Below are 19520 nucleotides of genomic sequence, written 5' to 3' on the forward strand. Positions count from 1 at the left end.
CCACCCCTCGAGGAATGGATTCTTTTGATGTTTGTGTGCTTCTTTCTCCGGTCACGAACGCAATTAATTTCAGAGGGGCCATGTTTACAGTTTCCTTCTGCCTACTGTGAGCGCTTGTGTCTTGCAGGTACACTGACAACAGGGGCTACTCTTTGTTTGCCGTTTCCCTTTTGGTGCTCATCGAGCAAGTTAGCTCAGGCAGCAGCGGCTGTTAGTTATGTTTCGGAGATGTCCGGTTCGAACATTGGCCGAAATATCCACTTCACTGACGGAGATGTCTTGTAGTTTTCCGCAGTCGCTCCGAGCATACAGCGAGACAGTACACCAACTTATGCCGCAACCAATTTACCCCCATGCTTCAAACGTTTGGCATTTCACGCCCGTAATCCTTGTGTCTTTTTTAGATCAGTAAGCGAGAATTAAGGAGTACAGTCTTCTGGGATGTGATGCCGTGTAGTCTGGTAGTTTAGGAGCAACATAACAGCCTGAATTTTCAGGGTCGACCCTGTTTAAAACTCTTATGATTTTCTCGTTTTTGTCTACTGACGCATTTAAGCAAGTCTTTGCTTTCTTTCCAAGGTCATTCTATGGCCAATCGGATTTATGTACTTTGGGGGGGGGGGGGGATCGTCGTAAACAGAATATCACATTTGCAAAATTATTTTCGAATGGTATACGACACAACTGCAGACAGTTACGGGCCGCCATGTTCCTCTATCAGCATCCTGTGGCGCCTGAAGAGAAGCGCGTGCATTGGTTGAGCAAACTGACGTAAGTGAATCTTACAAGAAGTGACGGTGTCACGACGACGAAAATGAAGGGTTCTGCGCTCTGGCATGTGACACAGTGTAGTGCATTAGATATTTATCAGCGTTTTCGCCTAAATAACTGCTTCCATTTTCAGAATAGAATAGTAAACTCACAAGACAGTCGGACTTGCACGTCTACCCTGAAGATAGAGGCATCAAGTTACTCCGAAACGTAATTTAATATCTACCAGGCTATACGGCTTAACTTCGAAGAATACAGCAATTTTCATTTCTGGTTTATTTGGTGATTCTCGAATTGTACACGTATTCAGTTATATAAGCTTAGAAAATGGGCTTAATGTTACTAGCCATCATTCGAGAACGTCTGATGTGACAGATAATATTAATTATATTTTAACCAAATCTACTCTTTTACAGCTTTATGTTTAATTGGTTGTAATTTTTTAAATTGAATAGAGAATTTGTCATAGAATATAATTTTTTCTTTTAAATATTCACTGGGCTACCAAATATTTTGAATTGAAATACCTGTTTCAAAATTTCTATTGTTTCCACTTACATCAGTAAATTTGATTTCCTTTGCCGTATGCCGATTGTTGTGTTTCTGTGGGGATAATGAGACACCTGGCGGACACTATAAGAATTACGCTAAACGTATTTAATGTAGCCAGCAAAATGGCGCGTCCTTTTTTTTATGACAGCTCCTGATGTTTGCTGGGCAAACACTTAAGTATATTTTTAGTGTCAGGTTTGACGGAAACACAAACACAGAAATTGGAATTGAAGAAACACTAAGTGTCTCATTTTCTCACTAAATTTGTTAACAGTTTCATTTCACAGGATCACACAAGATGGCAGAGATACTGGTTTTAACGTCTCATCTGACATACCAGTATATGTACAGAAGTCTTTTCAACTACCTTCGCTACTCGCGACCCTTAACAGAATATATAAATCAAAACAGTAACTTAAAAGTTAAGTTATGTAAAATTTGGTCGTGGAATTGCCACCACAAGAGATGTATTCATGGCAAGGTCATGACTTGCTCACAGAATCTCAAATTCTATCAGAACGTGAAGGTGACGTCATTAAGCTGCGGGATGTTGTAAGAAACTGTTTGACTAATATTCTCTTACTGTCTTCTGCGACGTGATACCGTGTATTCTGGTACATGTCTGCCAGATTACACGGCGTCACATCCCGTACGACCGTATTCTTATAACCCATCAGGCAATATACGTAGATATTGCATTAAACGTAATGTGGACACTCAGGCGATGTTAGCTGTCTGATACCACGCGATGTAGTCAGGCGTTGGTATGGAAGACAAGAAGCAGAAGAAGAAGAACCAGTATCACCGCCTTCTGTAAGAGCTGTAAATTTGTCTTGCTGCCAGCACTAAATGCTATTACTCATGACATTTCAATGCTGCTCCATTTTGTGATTCTCGTTGTTTGTTTCCCACTTCTGTGTCTCTTCTTTGTCTTGTGTGTTTATGTTTTTATTTGTTTGATTTGAGGCTTTCACGGCGGTGACTATGAAGAAAGCAGTCTTCTGGGCACCGGTAACCGGTTCTCACCGTCTCTTCGCTTGCGGATTTCTTATATTTTTCCTTCTACCCTGAAGATGGAGGCGATACGTTCCTCCGAAACGTCGGTTAACACCACATATACACGATGCCAAATCCCAGAAGACTGCTTTCTTCATGTTTTTATTTGTTTGATTTGGTTTGGTTTTGTTGGTGTGGGTAATAGCCGTTTCCTAGGAAGTCTCTTAAAATTTACACCCTTAAATATATTTGTAAATATTAAAGTGTTTTAGAGTTCCATTAACCAAGTCAGAGATATAAATACTATGAGGCCTTTATGTTATAGCAAAATTGTATTATATATTTTTCTGCTTTGTATGCACAAAATTATAGAAATCAAATATTTCGCGCAAGTTGCAGAATGTTGCTAGTTAAAAATCGTGTTTTGAAATCGGATGTGCAGATAAAATGCATATTATGAATTGTGACTTATCGTGTCTCTGTTTCGGAAACGCCTGCACATCAGAAGTTGACTGTGGATTAATCATGGAATATAAAAAATATTGTATTGCAGCCTTCCGATTACTCGTTCAGTTTGCAGGACAACCCTCCATGTTGCAAATTGCCGTGTTTTTCTGTCCGTTGTACTCATTGCAATTTAAATACACCGCATTCAGTTTCATGCCAGTAATTATATGTATTTGTTAACCAAGTAGAACGCCTTGAAAATGTTTGGGTATCTCAGCATCTCCCACTGCAATCCGCAGCATCTGAATTCAGTGCACTTGTTTAGTCGGACATTTTCAAGTTGCTATAAAGAAAAGAAATACTTAAATTCATTGTTACTGAGGTCGAGTAGTTAAATCAGCAGAGGAAGCCATTTTGTGTTTAATTGTATCTCTGTCTGTTTAGTGGAAATTCAGGTCACTGTCACTGCCACAAAATGTCTGATGCTGCTCATTTTCAGTGTGAAAACAAATGAACGCTGTACTCCCAACTGCACACGCTTCTACGTACACCGTGTGAAGGTCTTGCTTTATGATGTGGACTTTTCTTTGTACAGTAAACCCTCGCTAATCCGGAGTAACCGTGGGAAGTCATCCGGATAAGTGAAGCAAATGGTAGCCCTCAAAGACACAAGTAACTTACAACACAGATAAATGGAAAACTTAATGAGATGAGTAGTGCTGATGAAAACCAATACAAATATCGCTGTAAAGCCTTTATTTAAAAACTATAAAAATGTAAAACATTTATATTATACTTGTCTTTGAACGTAATAATGCAGGTTTGAAGAAACTCAAGTTTTTTGTCTGAACAGACAAGTGACTCATCTGCCTTCGTAAGTGCCACGTGCTTTTCAAAGTATGTACTTAACTGTGAACATTTTTCATGAAAAAAGCAGTTTTGGGATGTGGCACCGTGTAGATGTGGTTAACACCACNACGTATTTGTGTATATGCGTATCTGTGCTACTCAAAATATGCAAGCTATCATCCCTTATCACTGCATTGTGACAAATGTAATGGCTTTGTTTCACGTCATAACGCCCATGCGGAACGCATTATTTTGCTACGTTACATGATGTTCAGTTCCTTAACACAAGACGAATGAGGGAACATGGAAACTTAAAGCAGTCTTCTGGGATTTGGCACCGTGTATATGTGGTGTTAACCGACGTTTCGGAGGAACGTATCGCCCCCATCTTCAGGGTTGAAGAAAAAGTTTAAGAAATCTGCAAGCGACAACACCGTGAGAAACGGTAAAGCTTCTCACGGTGTTGTCGCTTGCAGATTTCTTAAACTTTTTCTTCAACCCTGAAGATGGGGGCAATACGTTCCTCCGAAACGTCGGTTAACACCACATATACACGGTGCCAAATCCCAGAAGACTGCTTTCTTCATAGTCACCGCCGTGAAAGCCTCAAATCTTACATGGAAACTTAAGTTTGGTCCTTTCTTGCTTAATAAATCAATCGTCACAAAATTACGTATAAGCGCCTCTTCATGTATAAGACCTCAAAATTGATTTGGGTTCACAAGTTAGCGCACTTGTAGAGTGTCTCAACACATTTCTTTGCCTAATTATATCTTTGGGACCGTGGGTTATAATCCCACGCGGTGCATTGACATATTCCAAGAGTATTTTCTGTGTTTGTGTTGTCTTGTTTAGGTAGAGGCCTTGTGTTGGGGTACTCCACTGTCAGAAAAGTCCTACCACATTTTTAAAAAGACTCAAATTAATTCTCAAAATCGGCCAGGAGTTCTAATCCTTAGTGCCGAAGTACAATTCTGTCCTTAACGTAATTTGTTCTGATATTTCTATTGGGAAATTTTATGTCTAATTGAATTTCTTACCCCTTCGTGTATATGCCTCAGACCCTGATGTCTGTAGTTGTGTCACTCTGCATCCCAGCTCAGTAATAACACACATACAGCTTTCCCTGCACAGCAGTGGCGTCACTAAACAGAGGGTCGCAGTGTGTTTGTGTGTGTTGTATTCCAGGGTGGCTTGAACCTTTGCTTGACCGCATAGCACGTGACTCAACCACGGTCGTGTGTCCAGTGATTGACGTAGTAGACGACACGACGCTGGAGTACCACTGGAGGGACTCGGGAGGAGTGAATGTGGGCGGGTTCGACTGGAACCTGCAGGTACTGCTCTGTGCTACTGTCGCACCCGATTTCTAGCATCCATGGATTTGGTTGGTGCGCTGCTTCCGTTCTGAAGCTTCCGGCCCCGGTACCGCCGCGCGATGCTCTTTGCGTCCCTGGCATTCCTTCTAGTAGTTTGCGTGTACGAACAACAGATGGCAGGAGTCTTATAAGTTCCCATTTGAAAGTGTTCCTTTGTTGATACTTACAAATTAACAGGTAGCCGATAGGAGTGATATTCGAAGTAAAAGAGAAGGGAAAATATTCAAAAAGCTGACATCTTCATTGCACATACTCAAATGCATTTTTGAATCACTTGTCAGGGCTGTTTTGTAAGGGAGGAACGCAAACGGGGGTGTTTGGCTCTAAGAGGGAAGAAGTGACAGGAGGTTGGACAAAACTGCATAATGATAAGCTTTATAAAGTGTGCTTCCCGCCAAATGTTATTAGGAAGGTCAATTTAAGGACGATGGGCGGGGTATGTAGCACGTATGGTGGAAGTACAATGCATACTGAATTAGGTAGGAAAACTGACAGAAAGAGGCCACTAGAAGTACCTAGGTTTAGATGAGAACATGGTATTGAAATGGAGCTTAAAGAAATTGAATGGGAATGTGTTGACTGGATTCATCTGGCTCAAGATAGGGACCCAGTGGCGGGCTGTTGTGAACACGGTGATGAACCTTCATGCTCCATAAAATTCTTGATTAATTGAATTACTGTTAGTTTCTCAAGAAGTTGCAGTCAGCTGAGTTATTTACTTTCGGTAATTTTTATACACGTTTTGTTCTGTTCTGGAAATCCCCGAATTGCACAGCTCTTTGTGCGTGAACATGGAAGCGCCTATGCAATTACGAGCACACTCTTCCCTCTTGTGGCACTAGGCTGCACGCTGGAAGGTCGCGGGTTCGATTGCCGATTAAATAATTGGATTTCTCAATTGACCTAATCGTGCCAGGCGCTCTATGGCCCCTGGGGCCGACTCAGCCTCTAACAGGAATGAGTACTAGGAATATTCCTTGGGGTAAAGGGCAGCCGGCGCGTAAGGCTGAAAACCTCACCGCCACCTGTGAGCCGATTGTCTAGATAATGTGGGAGCCTCGACGTCTCACAAACCTATGGGCCTCCATGGCCTCTTACAGGGATACCTTTACTTTTGCCGTTTAGCAATCCCCATTATATAAGAGTTAATCCGGTCACGGTAGCCAAGCGGTCTGAGGCATGAACTGTCTTCGCTCGTTCGTGGGTTCGAATTCTACACAAAGCATGGATGTTTGGTATGTGTATTTGTTTATTCTGTGTTTGTGTTGTCCTGTGTTAGATACAGGCCTTGCGACGAGCTGATCACTCACCCAAGGAGTCCTACCGTCTGTAAAATGATCATGAAACTGAAAATCAGAGGCCAGGGTCCAAGGGGGCTGTAGGGTCAGAGAAGAAAGGAGAGTTAGACATCAGCAGGGGGGGAGCAGGATACATTACAGATCGTGCAAACTGTGATCTTGAAGGCAGTGAAGACGGCTGACAGGCTGGAATGTATCTGTTACTGAGTCTGTAAAGGAATTGTTGTGATGAGTGTACATGGTCACTTGCAAGATTGATCATAATAGTTCAGTTCAGTTCAGTTCAGTTCAGGTCAGTTATAATTTATTTACATACAAACTTAACAGCACAGAGGCCAATTAGAAGGTTAGCACGAGTACATAGAAATACACAAAGATAACTAAAGAATAAAATACAAAATATGACAGTCTATATAATGGCAATAAATTAATAATAATTCCAAGAACAATTAAAGTTAGCGTTAGCAGGCGAGAAAAATAAAATAAGTACATTTCCAGTGGTTATGCTATTTTGTGACGAGAAGGAACAGTACACATACATACACAATAATAATAATAAAACCTCAAGAACAAGGTAACTTCGAGTAAGTCTGAACTCGGCCGCGCCATAGCTCAAGCGGTCAGTCGCTGGATTCCCACCGCGGCGGCCCGGCTTCGATCCCGGGTCTGGTCAAGTGGGATTTGTGGTGGACAAAGTGGCGCTGGGGCAGGTTTTCTCCGAGTACTTCGGTTTCCCCGGCCAATCTTGATTCCACCAAATTCTTCATCATCATAATCACCCGGGGCAGGCTACAATAGGCCAGTCAGTGGCCGCCGTGCCGACTGGACCCAGTTGGACTCCACCCCCACTAAGCGAATTAAAAAAAAATGTAAAAGAAGTCTGAACTCATCTCGTATCAGTGCGGCAGTTCCCTTCGCTTTTGTCGCCTCAGAGTTCTTCCCTGCGAGCTAGAAGCTGAACAGATGTAGAGGCGGTAGTGTCCCGTGACCATTCCTCACGAGAGGGGCTGCTTATCAGAACGTGTTGCTACCTCTGAATTTAGTTTAATATTAGGGCTGAAAGGCCCAGACAACACGCATGTTAAACTTTACGCCATGTTCTGTGAACAGTAGCTCTTCATAATCTGTTTAGTACAGTTTCTTAAAGTTTAATTTCATAAATGCTGGTATACATTTCAGAACGCGTGTGCCACTACGGGCGAATGTAGCAAAACATTACAGCTATTGTTTTATTGCAGTGCAATTGTTTTATGAGGGCCGGTAGTTTTCGGATGCGCCATAAAGTTGGTTGAGTCCATCTTCATGAAAGTAATTTCTCAGGGGATATGTGCGCCATTTTGTGGTTATACCGCCGAGCGTAAAAACATCTTTGTTAGTGAGTTGTAAGTGCTAAGGAAAGTGCAGGACTCTGGTTGACAAAAAAACGTTCTCATAGAAATGACATTCCATGCCTTACAGGTTAGCAAAAACTGATTTTAATTAAATTGATTTAGAAATTTAAATTATTTTTAGTGGGAGTCAGTGTTGCCAATGCAGTGTGTACATTGAATGCCACCAACTGCGTTACAGTTGTTCCTTATTACAGAACTATTTATTGACGCAGATATTGGCACCTTCGGCAACAAATCTTAATTATAACTTTTTTTTCACAAAATAATTTCCTAGTCTCCATGCAAGCACAGCTCTGCAGGAATTTGAGGTATTTTTTTTTTTTAGTTTTTTTGCTTGGGAAATTAGTTCTAGAATCCAGGACATTTTTCACAGAATCACGCAAATCAAGATGCTAATGAAGTTATTTAGTTTTTGGACATCATTCATCATCCTGCGTTTTATTTAAAACAACGTTTCGAAGACTGGATTCTGTCTCCCTCTTCAGGTAAAACCCACTCAGTTGGGCCCAATCGATAGAGCTAGTCCCTATCTCCGGACACTAACAGTCAGAGTCACAGTTACTTTACGACTGTCTGTTACCGCCAATCAATTCGTCTTGGAGACAAGCCCCTTGATACTCACGACCAGAATTTTCATTTCCCAAATGAACACTTGCGGTTATAGTCCTTATGTAACATCCTCTCTGACGAGAGGATGGGTCTGTCGTTTACAGTTGCTGCAGGTTCTCGCCAGCGCAGTCATTCTCGGGTCCGAATCCCGTGGGACTCATGACCACATTTTACTGTCTCAGATTCGAGACTCCCCCAACCTGGAGGGCTAGGTCTCGGTAATAACCCCAGGCACTCGGTTGCTTCTCCGAACACTAGCACCAACACAAGACGGGATATATAAAGCAAGCACAGCACGCCCCGTCTGTGGGAGTTAAGAGATCCTGTGACGCTCCTGTGACGATGGCTAATGCGAAACGTTCAGTAATTATATTAATGTACCGCAGATCTTGTCAAGACACTGTAGATGTAGGCCTGTATGGTGAAAGTAATGCGTAGCAAAACAATTCACGTCAGATATAGAGTCTTTTTTGTTTTATGTGTTCTCGGCTATCGATACATCGTTATCTCGAATAACTGTTTCTGTTATGTTTGCAGTGCTCTCTATTCTAGTTTTTTTATTTAATTTATATTGATTCTCTCTTTGCTCAGTATGGCCGTCGGACCTGGGAACAGTTGAAGTTTTAATGGCGAGTTTACATAAGTAGAAGTTTCGTGATTGGTTACCCAGATAGATCGCAGTTGGCTGAAGTAGTGACTGGGACGGTGGCCGCGCCATGGCTCAAGCGGTTAGTCTCTGGCTTCCCACCGCGGCGGCCCGGGTTCGATCCCGGGTCTGGTCAAGTGGGATTTGTGGTGGACAAAGTGGCGCTGGGGCAGGGTTTCTCCGAGTACTTCGGTTTCCCCTGCCAATCTTCATTCCACCAATTGCTCCACAATCACCCTCACCTATCATCTGGGGCTGGTACAGTAGGCCAGACGTGGCCGCAGTACAAGGGGCTTAGTCCCACTCCACTAACAATACGAAAACTGGGACAGTGATACAAATATTATGTACAGAATACTGGCAGAGAAACCTTTTAGGAAAGGAGAATTTGAAAAAAATATAATATTAAACAGGTGTGCTTAGATGAATGGAGTTTCATTAGCGTTGTTGGAACATTGGGTAACAAGGAATGGAAATCGAGTTATATTTCGTGGTGTTAGGAAATTCTGGAAACACTTTGTATAAAGACTTCTTTTTCATTAGCTGAAGTCACTGGTGGGTGGGTGTAAATTCATGTCCATAGACGGAGCAGGTGGCTCTTTTTAGTAATAGGTGTTTATATCTGTCATTACGAACACAACACGAATTTAAGTAGATTCTAGAAGGTCTAGTGATTGAGGTTAGCTCTTTCTAACGGGCCTAACAGAGCAGGTGTCTCCCGCCTCACCCGACGAAGGAAACAGATGCAGTTTCCGAAACGTTTTGCCCTTTAGAATACCGGACGATGGACAAGGTAGAGATGAAACAGCGCTTCCTAGTGCTTTCGTGCGACCTGTCGCTCTCGAGGATCCCGTGGCGGTGACTGCGATGTGACGCCCTGAGGTCTGGTAGATTGTGTTCACTGTCTCGAAGGAGCCTGTTTTGTTATCTTTTGTAGCTTTCACTCTCTGCAAAACGGCCCTGTAAAGGGCCACCGCTTCCGCGCTCTACTTCACCTGACTTCCCTATACCTTCTGTTGGTTCGCCCACTGAGCCACGGGAACCGGTCCTGTCATGCTTGGGATCACACTTGTCTGTTTCCCGCTTAAACTGCACTTTTTCTTTGTTTATTGAAACCCCATGCGCCGGCTGTGCGGGGTTGTGGTAAACTGTATGGTCGCTTTCAGGGCTGAGTTCCACTGATTCGAAGTGAGCTTGAAACACGCTGAACGAAGGTAAATGTATCACTTGGTGTTGGCTACACTGTTCATAATGCACATTTGTTTAGCCTTATGATGATGTCACGATTTTAGGAGTGTGTGACTCTAGACGGGGATTGGATTGACCACTTATGCACAGGACTCGGAACCACAAGCAGCCGCAGCACTGTCGCTTATCTCCACAGTTCACACATCACCGCACGCTAAGTCTTCTCCAGACTGCAGTGTCTTCACTAGTCGTTGCTTGGTATCTGCTCTCAACAATGGTGATTCTTCAACTTCAGCGCTCACGTCATTACTGTCCGGCGAATATCCCACAACTGAACTTCCACCTGAACTATAGCGCCATCTCTTCTCAGCTGACTCCAACTGGCCAGGTTATAACTACTCGGCACGGACCACGTAGAAAACAACTTTATTCTATTGTTTCTTGCATATTCATTGCCACGGGAACGTATTTACTGAGCCGTTGCCTAGAAACTGTCGCTGTTTATTCATCTTATCTCGTGGTCGTTGCATAGCAACGGCTGTACACGCTACAATATGAACTGTTGCACACACTGCTTTCGTCGAATTTTTTTGAGATAAATATAATCGGTGCAAACCCAGTGCCCGTACTTTATCTTACACGGTTAACTTGGCTTACGTCACCATGGAAACGAAATTGATTATTGCCCGCCAGACCCCTGTTCTTTACTGAGTACCGGACAACGGTGAAATCCATCCTACCGGTATAGCCTGTATCCTGCCCAATGCACTGTACAGTGAAGTAGCGCCATCTCGGAAACCGTTCGGAATAGGACACATGTACATATACACTTTCTTGCTTAGAATGACCAATACCATGACCTCCCAGAATACTGACCTTTCCTCCTGGGCACCCTGTATACAAACAGGCGGCATTTCCAAAGCCACTTTTTCATATTTAGTGGGGGGAGGGGGGGACTCAAAGCGTGTAAACACGTTAAGATTTTGGAACTAGATGTTTCTGAGCACGAGAGTAGTTTCCCATATGAGAGCGTACAAGATCTCTTGAGGTCTCTTCAAATGCATTGATGATCAATCTTTATGTGTTTGGTCACCATCTGAAGCCTTTTCACGTTTATTTTGTCCGACTCAATAAAATGAGTATAGGAAAGTGTAAGTAATTTTTACCATCAGTAATTTCATATTTTGCAATATAAGAAATTACAGTTCAGTTTCACACGAAACAGCGTTTGTAGAGACGCCGCTGCCCTGCACAGTTCCTCATTTGGTTCATTGGCACAGCGCAATGTTCACTGCTGCTCTAACTCTGCGTGAGCTTTTGTCTAATTTTCTTAATATCCGCATCTTACGGTCAGGTAAATGGGTGATGGCCCTTTCTGGCGAAGTATGAATTATTTTGCAATGATGTTGCTTGTTTGTGGCTCATCTCTGAATGTTTTGGTGTGGTAATCATTAACCTGACGTCTTCACTGAATTGTCTGCCATTTTGAGATCTTATGGCTGTTGTCACAGGATGGCTGCCACCGTTGTTGGATCGGATTGCAAGAAACAGAACGACAGTCGTTTGTCCAGTTATTGACACCATAAATTCCAGTACTTTGCAATACGAGACAGTGCCTGTCAGTGTCGGAGGATTCAAGTGGAACCTTCAGGTACGGAGTGCATGGATGGAGTCCTCACTCACTCAGGGAGCTGAGCCCTTCTTGAGAAGCTGCCAGTCGTGCAGCTACGCAAGATTCCTGATTATTATACGACACAATCTTATTATATGACTCATAAAATTTTGTTCTTGGTCGCATGAAGGGCCTGAAAATTATGTTCATCATCTTTATCATCATAATCATCATCGCCTTTATCATCAGCATCATCATCGTTTCGTCGTCGTTTTCAGTACGACGCCTATTGGTATCTAATGAGGATATTACAAACCTCAGTTCTTCCATCGTTTCTCAGATTTCCCCAAATTCCTTGCCCATTTTGCGTGATAATGTGAAATCTCTTATTGGTATCCTGTCAAGAGCCCATCCTGCCATCGCCTGCTTTCAATTTTTTCTGTGTTCTACAAGTTCTGTACATTTATCAGAACTAGTCGTTTAAAAGTAACGGTATATTCTGCCTGTAAATTTTACGATAATAGTGATATGTATTGTGATATATATTGTATAGAAAGGTAATTTGCCAGTATAAAAAGGTGAGGTTATAGACTAATACCTGGCAAAGGGGGGAGGTTGTCATAAGCGGTGTGCTTTAATTTCCATTAAAACGACTGATCCTCGAAATGTGGTAAATTATTCAACGAATCTACAAATTAAATTAGAAACGACATTTTTTTTTCGCTTTTGATAAATGTGCGAAACACCGCAGTGTAATGGTTAACACTGCTTCCGTGGCGTTGTAACCAGTATAGCCAACATAAATTATAAAGAATTTAAAAGTACCGCTAATTCAATGTGCTTGTATAGGTTTGAATGCGATCTTGTGTTCTTGTTATGTGTCTCCTGCTCTGGTAAACGGTGTAGTGGTGTTTGCCCTGTCTCGCTGTTCACATCTACGTCTTCTCATAGTCTTAACTTGCATTTAAATCGGTAAATACATAGTAATAAAATTCATGCGGCCAATCCAAACAATATTATCACAGGATGGCTGGAGCCATTGTTGGATCGCATTACGAGAGATCGAACGACTGTTGTTTGTCCTGTTATTGACAGCATTGAAGACGACACTTTCGAGTACAAAGGAAAGGGTAGTTATCAGGTCGGGGGATTCAACTGGAACTTACAGGTATGGAACTTTTTTAAACGTTTCCATGCTGCAGTTTATTTATCTATGGTAGCTAACAAGTAATTTTTATTGGTACAATCACTGAAATTCATAGGAAGAGATGCTCAGAATATTGAATTTTCACTGACAGTATCAGAGTCTCTTTAGAGCAAGCGATCTACACTTTGAAGTTATATGTATCATTTGTAGCAAGGAAAACGTTAACTCGTCATTTTTATTCTTCATTGTTATGCATCTGTGACGTGAGAAACATTGACTTGAAAGGATTCTGACGATGGTGTATACTGTACTTCTTTTGGCTTGTTTTGGACTTCATCCATCGTCTGGTATGTAAAAGACAGAAGTCCACGACGTCCACCTGAGGACGGAGACAGATCCAGTCTCTGAAACGTCGTGGACTTTTGTCTTTTACATACCAGACGATGGATGAAGTCTAAAAGAAGTGAGAAACATTGCTGAGGAAAACATCCACACTAGGGGAGATTAAATAACGGGAATTTGAAAAGAAAATCCATAGTGATCGTTGTAATTTATGCTCTTCTAATATTTTTCATGGTGATTAAATCAAGATGGGTTGTATGATCAGAGCATGTAGCATGCTTAGGAGTAAACGTAGTCAAATATATATTAGAGGTTTTGAAGACCTGGAGTGAAATTTATCTTGTAGTGGGGGCCAGTGACAGGCATTCGTGATAGTTATTGTTCTCATTTCTGGAGAAGCACACACGAATGCTCATGCCCCCTGACGGTACAGTAACTGTTCCCATGTATTGTGCCACAGTTTAACTGGCATGCAGTGCCGGAGCGAGAGCGCAAGAAGCACAAGAACTCCGCAGAACCCGTCTGGAGCCCAACAATGGCCGGAGGATTGTTCAGCATCGACAGAGCTTTCTTTGAGAAACTCGGTACTTACGACAGCGGCTTCGACATTTGGGGAGGCGAGAACTTGGAGCTTTCGTTCAAGGTATGACTCATGATTGTATAGGCTAATTAAATGTAAACGTGCAACTTCCTGCCACAGACCTAACACTGATACTGTGAAATGTTCTCACTACTCGTCCAAATATGTCGGTAGCCATCGCTGTTAGGGCGGTGCGAGAGTATGCAGTGGGACTTTGCGTGCGATTTGAATCCTCATTCCCAGTTATTTTTAATTAAACGTGTCAACTTCTAATTTTTAATTTAAATTTATTCCTTCACAAAGTAAAAGTAACGCGGTAGACGTAGTTGGTTGAGGCACTATGCTACAAGCCGGAATGTCGCGGGTTCGAATCCCGATGTGGTCATTGGATTTTTTCAATTTACTTAATAAAAATTAGAGTATACAAAACTATAATTTTTCCTGCGGTTCTGTATGGGTGTGAAACTTGGTCCCTGACATTAAGGGAGGAACATAGACTGAGGGTGTTGAGGAGAATATTTGGACCAAAGAGAGATGAAATCACAGGAGGTTGGAGAAAACTGCATAATGAGGAGCTTCATAACTTGTACTCTTCACCTCTTCACCAAGTATAATTAGAATGATCAAGTCAAGGAGGATGAGGTGGGCAAGTCATGTAGCACGAATGGGGGAGATGAGAAATGCGTATAGGATATCAGTGGGAAAGCCAGAAGGAAAGAGACCACAGGGAAGACCAAGGCGTAGGTGGGTGGGCAGTATTAGAATGGATCTTGGAGAGATAGGATGGGATGGTATGGATTGGATAGATCTGGCTCAAGATATGGACCATTGGAGGGCTCTTGTGAACACGGTAATGAACCTTCGGGTTCCATAAAATGCTGGGAAATTCTTGAGTAGCTGCATAATTGGCGGCTCCTCCAGAAGGGCTCAGCTCCATGAGTGAGTAAGTAAGTAAGTAAGTAAATAAGTACCTAATCTTTCCAGCCGCACTGTGGTCCTGGGGTCGACTCAGCTTCTAACAGAAATAAATGAGTACCAGGAATATTCTTGGAATGTTGTTGGGGGTAAAGGGCAGCCGGTGTATAAGGCTGACAACCTTACCGCCATCTATGAGCCGATTGTATAGACACTAGGGGAGCCTCAACGTCTCACAACCCTATGTGCCTCCACGGCCTGTTACAGGGATAGCTTTACTTTACTTTACTTTTTTCTACCTTCTTTACAAAGTTTTAGTTATTATATATTGTCACACTGACTGAGTTCGGGGGGTAGGGCGAGTCACATCCCAGTGTGTGCGCGCGCATAGCTGCCGAACGTTCCAGACGTTCCCCTTCTAACAACATGAAGTGCATAGATGCGGGATCATTCTAGAAAAGTTGCGCATATGAAACAGTGAAGTGGGTCAGCCTGAGCACGCGGTGTGCGGCGTTCATATGCGACGGTACACCGCGACGCAACGTGAGCACTGAGTCCTGTATTGTCAGATGCAAATGAGTGAATGCAAGAAGTTGCGCAGATGGCTTCAGTGAATTATTAATGAACTAAATCTAACTGACGTCAAGACTATACACGTAGGCGAGAAATTGGAAGGAATTGCCCCCAACAGTTTTCTTGTACTGATAAAAATTTCCTATCGTTGGTGTGAACCGTTACCTCACATGCATTGTCACTGATGTTGGGTTCCTGCGAACGTGTTAGAATGGTTAGAAGCAGTGGTTTTAGACAAGGGCCGCGGGATTATGATTTTCTTAATTAATGGTGAATTGCTTATTTTGAAATGGTAATTTGGAGGCTTTCACAGCAGAGGTGTTTAATTCTGGATAATTTAAAAAAGGAGGGCTGGGTAAGAAACACACAGTACCGATTTGGAACTTGGAAAACATTGCAGCGTTTGCTTGAAGACGGAGGAAAACCAAGCAAAACTGTTTCAAGATGGCTGGTCGCAGACTGACTTCTAGCCAGCAATGTGTAAAACAATAGACTAACTTTCAATGTCCGTTTCTAGTTCTCTACCGTGAACCTATTAGAGAACACTCAAACATACGGAATTTTTTGTGTACTCTACCAATATATACGGTAACCTTGGCTGTTTAGACGATTTGCAAGTATTGTAGAGATTTTGGATGCAATTCAAATCCTGATTCCGACTCACTTCTTTCAAATAAATGAGTAAAGTTTATTCTTTTTTTTATTGCTTTCGGTGTTATTCAGTCTTTAAAGTTTTAGCTGCTGTGCGGCTCCATGTGGCTAGTTCGTTGGCCAGTCAGTCAAGCAGTTAGTTACTTAGTAAGTTATAAGTAATATTTTCACAAATACCATATTGTAATTCTCTAAAAATTGAGATATGAGAAAGTGAGATATGAGAAAGTGTTTCCATTTAGTTGGCTAACAGAAATATGATCATGTCCTGAATTATGAGTTTCCATTTACTAGGGCTTTTTCAACTTTTCTACTTTTTTTTTGTAGTTCCTAATCCCCCAAATTAATACTTAATTAGAGATAACCAGGTGGACTCCCCACCTTGCACTACATTCAAAAAAGAGTCGACATTTTGTTGGTTGTATCAATTTAGAAATGTTTCAGAGTTTTGTTGTGTCTCATTTCAATAGACATGGATGTGCGGCGGCACGTTGGAGATTGTGCCATGTTCGCATGTTGGACATATCTTCAGGAAGCGCTCTCCCTACAAGTGGCGATCTGGTGTCAATGTCCTGAAGAGGAATTCTGTGAGACTGTCAGAAGTCTGGCTAGATGAGTATGCCAAGTACTACTACCAGCGCATTGGCAATGATCTGGTGAGTGAATCACCAGCGTTGCAACTTTTAAAGTTGATTGATACCAGTGATTGCCTCGTCTTAGTTCAAGTGGTTATTTTATGGCTTCCCACCACAGTGGCCTGGGTTCAACTCCAGGTGAGGTCATGTTGGATTTATGGTAGCCAATGTTACACTGGGGTAGGTTTCCTGCTACTATTGTACTTTGGTTTACCATCTGATTCTTATTGCCCCAACTGCTCCACGTTTGTTAGTCATTGTTGCTATATAGTCTCAGAGACTCCACCATTGGTACTTATAACAATATTTATTATAAATTAATTTTATTTTGAAAACCTTTTGGCCACAGTCTCCACTTAGACTAGTATTTGTTTTTGTGGTTTATTTTACGTTGATATCAATATTGAGACTGTGCAGTGAATTGTAGGATGGTTGATGAATGATAAATTGGAAAGGATTTGGAAAGAAACAGTAATGACCTTATCAAAGTTCGCTCCCAACACACACACACATATATATATATATATAAATAAAACAGTACTGTCAACTTATGCTACTTACACAACCTTTAAATGGATGAGTATGATGGGTGGACCCCAGAGCCAGTCTGGAAGATGTGGAGAAGTGAAAAAATCTTAACGCTGCGGGCAATTTAACCTTAATTCCTCAGCCATACAGCCAGTGAATATAGAAATTAAACAAATCAGGCACAACTGTATCATTATCAGAATGATATTACTTTTATACCACCATTTGAGACCCTTTGATACTGACATCAGTTGAGTGCAAACACAGAGTATTCAAAATTTTAGCTGTGCATTATTAATATGGAGAGATAAGCCTGTACTTTGACGCCATTCAGAGATGAGGTATGCATTTTCAGAAATGTGCTTTGAGGTACCTGCAGTGGACCCTCACAGAGTTTTGCCATTACATAACCATACAGATCAAAGTATTAATCATTAATTTTGACCTTATGGTAATTTGAGCTTGAGATTATACGTTAATTAAGTACAAAACAGCACAAGTTGAGCTCGTGTCCATGCCCAATAGTGTAGCCAGAAGAGGTGGACATTGCTAATCAGTGGCTTGGGAAACATTTCCCATGGCACACAACAGTAGAATAGCTATGTGGTCCATACAACATCAAATACTGAATATGTAGTGAAAGGAAAGTATGTGATAAATACTTCCCGGAATTTCGTTTTTAATAAATGCGTGTTTCTCTAAATTGTCAGATTTTGTGACACATTTGAGACAATGTTTGTGAGTACATACAGCCACTAATCTGTCATGCTGTTGGCAAAAACTGTAAGTACTTCACTCTCTGCCTTCAGGGAGACTATGGTAATGTATCATCTCGTAAGGAACTGAGGAAGAAGCTGGGCTGTAAGCCATTCAAGTGGTACCTTGATAACATCTACCCTGAACTCTTTATTCCGGGAGAAGCTGTTGCATCAGGCGAGGTTAGTGCTGCTCTCTGTGTGTTACTCATCAGTAACGTAGACCGTGACCAACTTGATCGCCACACTTGACCGTAATCTTCTTGCGGTTTCATGCTTCACACAGATTGTCACTAAACTGTTCGTGGTATGTGACCGATGTACCGGAAGGAGATAGTTGGACGTGCTTTAAGCTATCTGTACCTAGTGGTTTAGATACCTTACATGTGTTTGCTTCCATGGTAACTTATCAATGCAATGTTTGGAACATTACAAATAATCACAGTAAAACTTCAGCAGATGTCATCAAAGATGTTTTAGGTAAAAGAGGTTGATTTTGAATACATTTTATTAGTACCACGGAAGTGGTTAATACTGTATGAGATATTCAGATGGGTCTTCACTGCCTCAAAAATTGTATCTGAAACATCTCTTACTTGGAATTTACTATTTTACTGATATTGAAAAGTAATAAATTAGATAGATTTTAATGTACAAGAAGCTTTAAACTGCAGCTGCATCGAGGATCAATAAAAATTTATGCAGTCATCAGTTTTACAAAATCGAAATTAAAGAAGTGCATTCAAATCTTAATTTAGAGGCATTACAATTTTTGGATACCCAAATTTCTTTGCTTTACAAATTAGCCATTTTTTTTTTCTTTTTCTTTTTCTTTTCTTCATCTTTAATTCTATTCAGAATGACTGAAATATCACCGTCAGATTTTCAGTTTAACATAAATATGAGTCTCACATTGGAGATATTTTATTTTTCTGTCAAACTGGGACAAGATAACAGGAGTGAAACCCCCACTTAATGTATCTTGAATTAAGGTTGTCCCTCATATAACATTCAGTTTCAGTGATCCAAAGTCAGTAATTTCAGTGTTACATTTTCTCAATTTAAGATTTTCCTCAATTCATTGTCCAAATCCGCTGGTCCAAATAAAACTTTGAATATGGGTTTCACTGTAAATGTCTTTTATGGATACCAAAATGCAGTGAGAGTTGATATTGTTTTCTGTTGAAGTGTATATTTATTTCTGTGTGTACTCATCCCTTTGGCTGTGATGGATCAGGTTCGAAATCTTGGACTGGGAGGGAAGACTTGTCTAGATTCTCCTGCGCGTAAAGCTGACCTGCATAAGCCGGCCGGTCTGTACCCCTGCCACAATCAGGGTGGAAACCAGGTGCGTACTTTCATTTGCAGGTGGCAGCAGCTGCAGCAGCAGAGCATACTTCAGGTCACTGTTCATCTTTTCTCTCTTCCACTAACATCTCAATGTGGATCTTCTTCCACAGATGCATATGTAACCAGCATCACGGTAACTCTCCTGACTCCTGCTCAGGAGGCACTCAGTTTGAATCTCAGCAAGGACACTGGCTACCGTCAGACCCTCAGGGCAGATCCACAATTAGGCCATGGCCACTTCCTTTAAAATCCTTTCCAATTCATTATTCAGCAGTCATGCTATTATTTGATTTTATTTATTCTGGG

At 41.7% G+C, this 19520-nt stretch overlaps 1 protein-coding gene across 5 annotated transcripts in view; it reads left to right on the forward strand.

Moving 5' to 3' along the window:
- LOC111865593 (putative polypeptide N-acetylgalactosaminyltransferase 9) overlaps positions 1 to 19520 on the forward strand; it is a 292001-nt gene that overhangs the window by 259758 nt on the left and 12723 nt on the right. For 2 of the 5 annotated variants that reach the window (XM_023853762.2, XM_023853761.2), the window contains 5 exons: positions 4804 to 4952; positions 13688 to 13870; positions 16417 to 16602; positions 17919 to 18047; positions 19102 to 19212. In XM_023853762.2, the coding sequence (XP_023709530.1) occupies positions 4804 to 4952; positions 13688 to 13870; positions 16417 to 16602; positions 17919 to 18047; positions 19102 to 19212 (758 nt within the window). Of the gene's footprint in view, positions 1 to 4803; positions 4953 to 11637; positions 11778 to 12763; positions 12907 to 13687; positions 13871 to 16416; positions 16603 to 17918; positions 18048 to 19101; positions 19213 to 19520 lie in introns of all 5 variants that reach the window. The other 3 variants (XM_023853765.2, XM_023853763.2, XM_023853764.2) reach the window with 3 other exon arrangements.

The sequence above is a fragment of the Cryptotermes secundus genome, unplaced genomic scaffold (assembly GCF_002891405.2).
Source record: "Cryptotermes secundus unplaced genomic scaffold, Csec_1.0 scaffold1443, whole genome shotgun sequence".
NCBI classification, from domain to species: Eukaryota; Metazoa; Arthropoda; class Insecta; order Blattodea; family Kalotermitidae; genus Cryptotermes; species Cryptotermes secundus.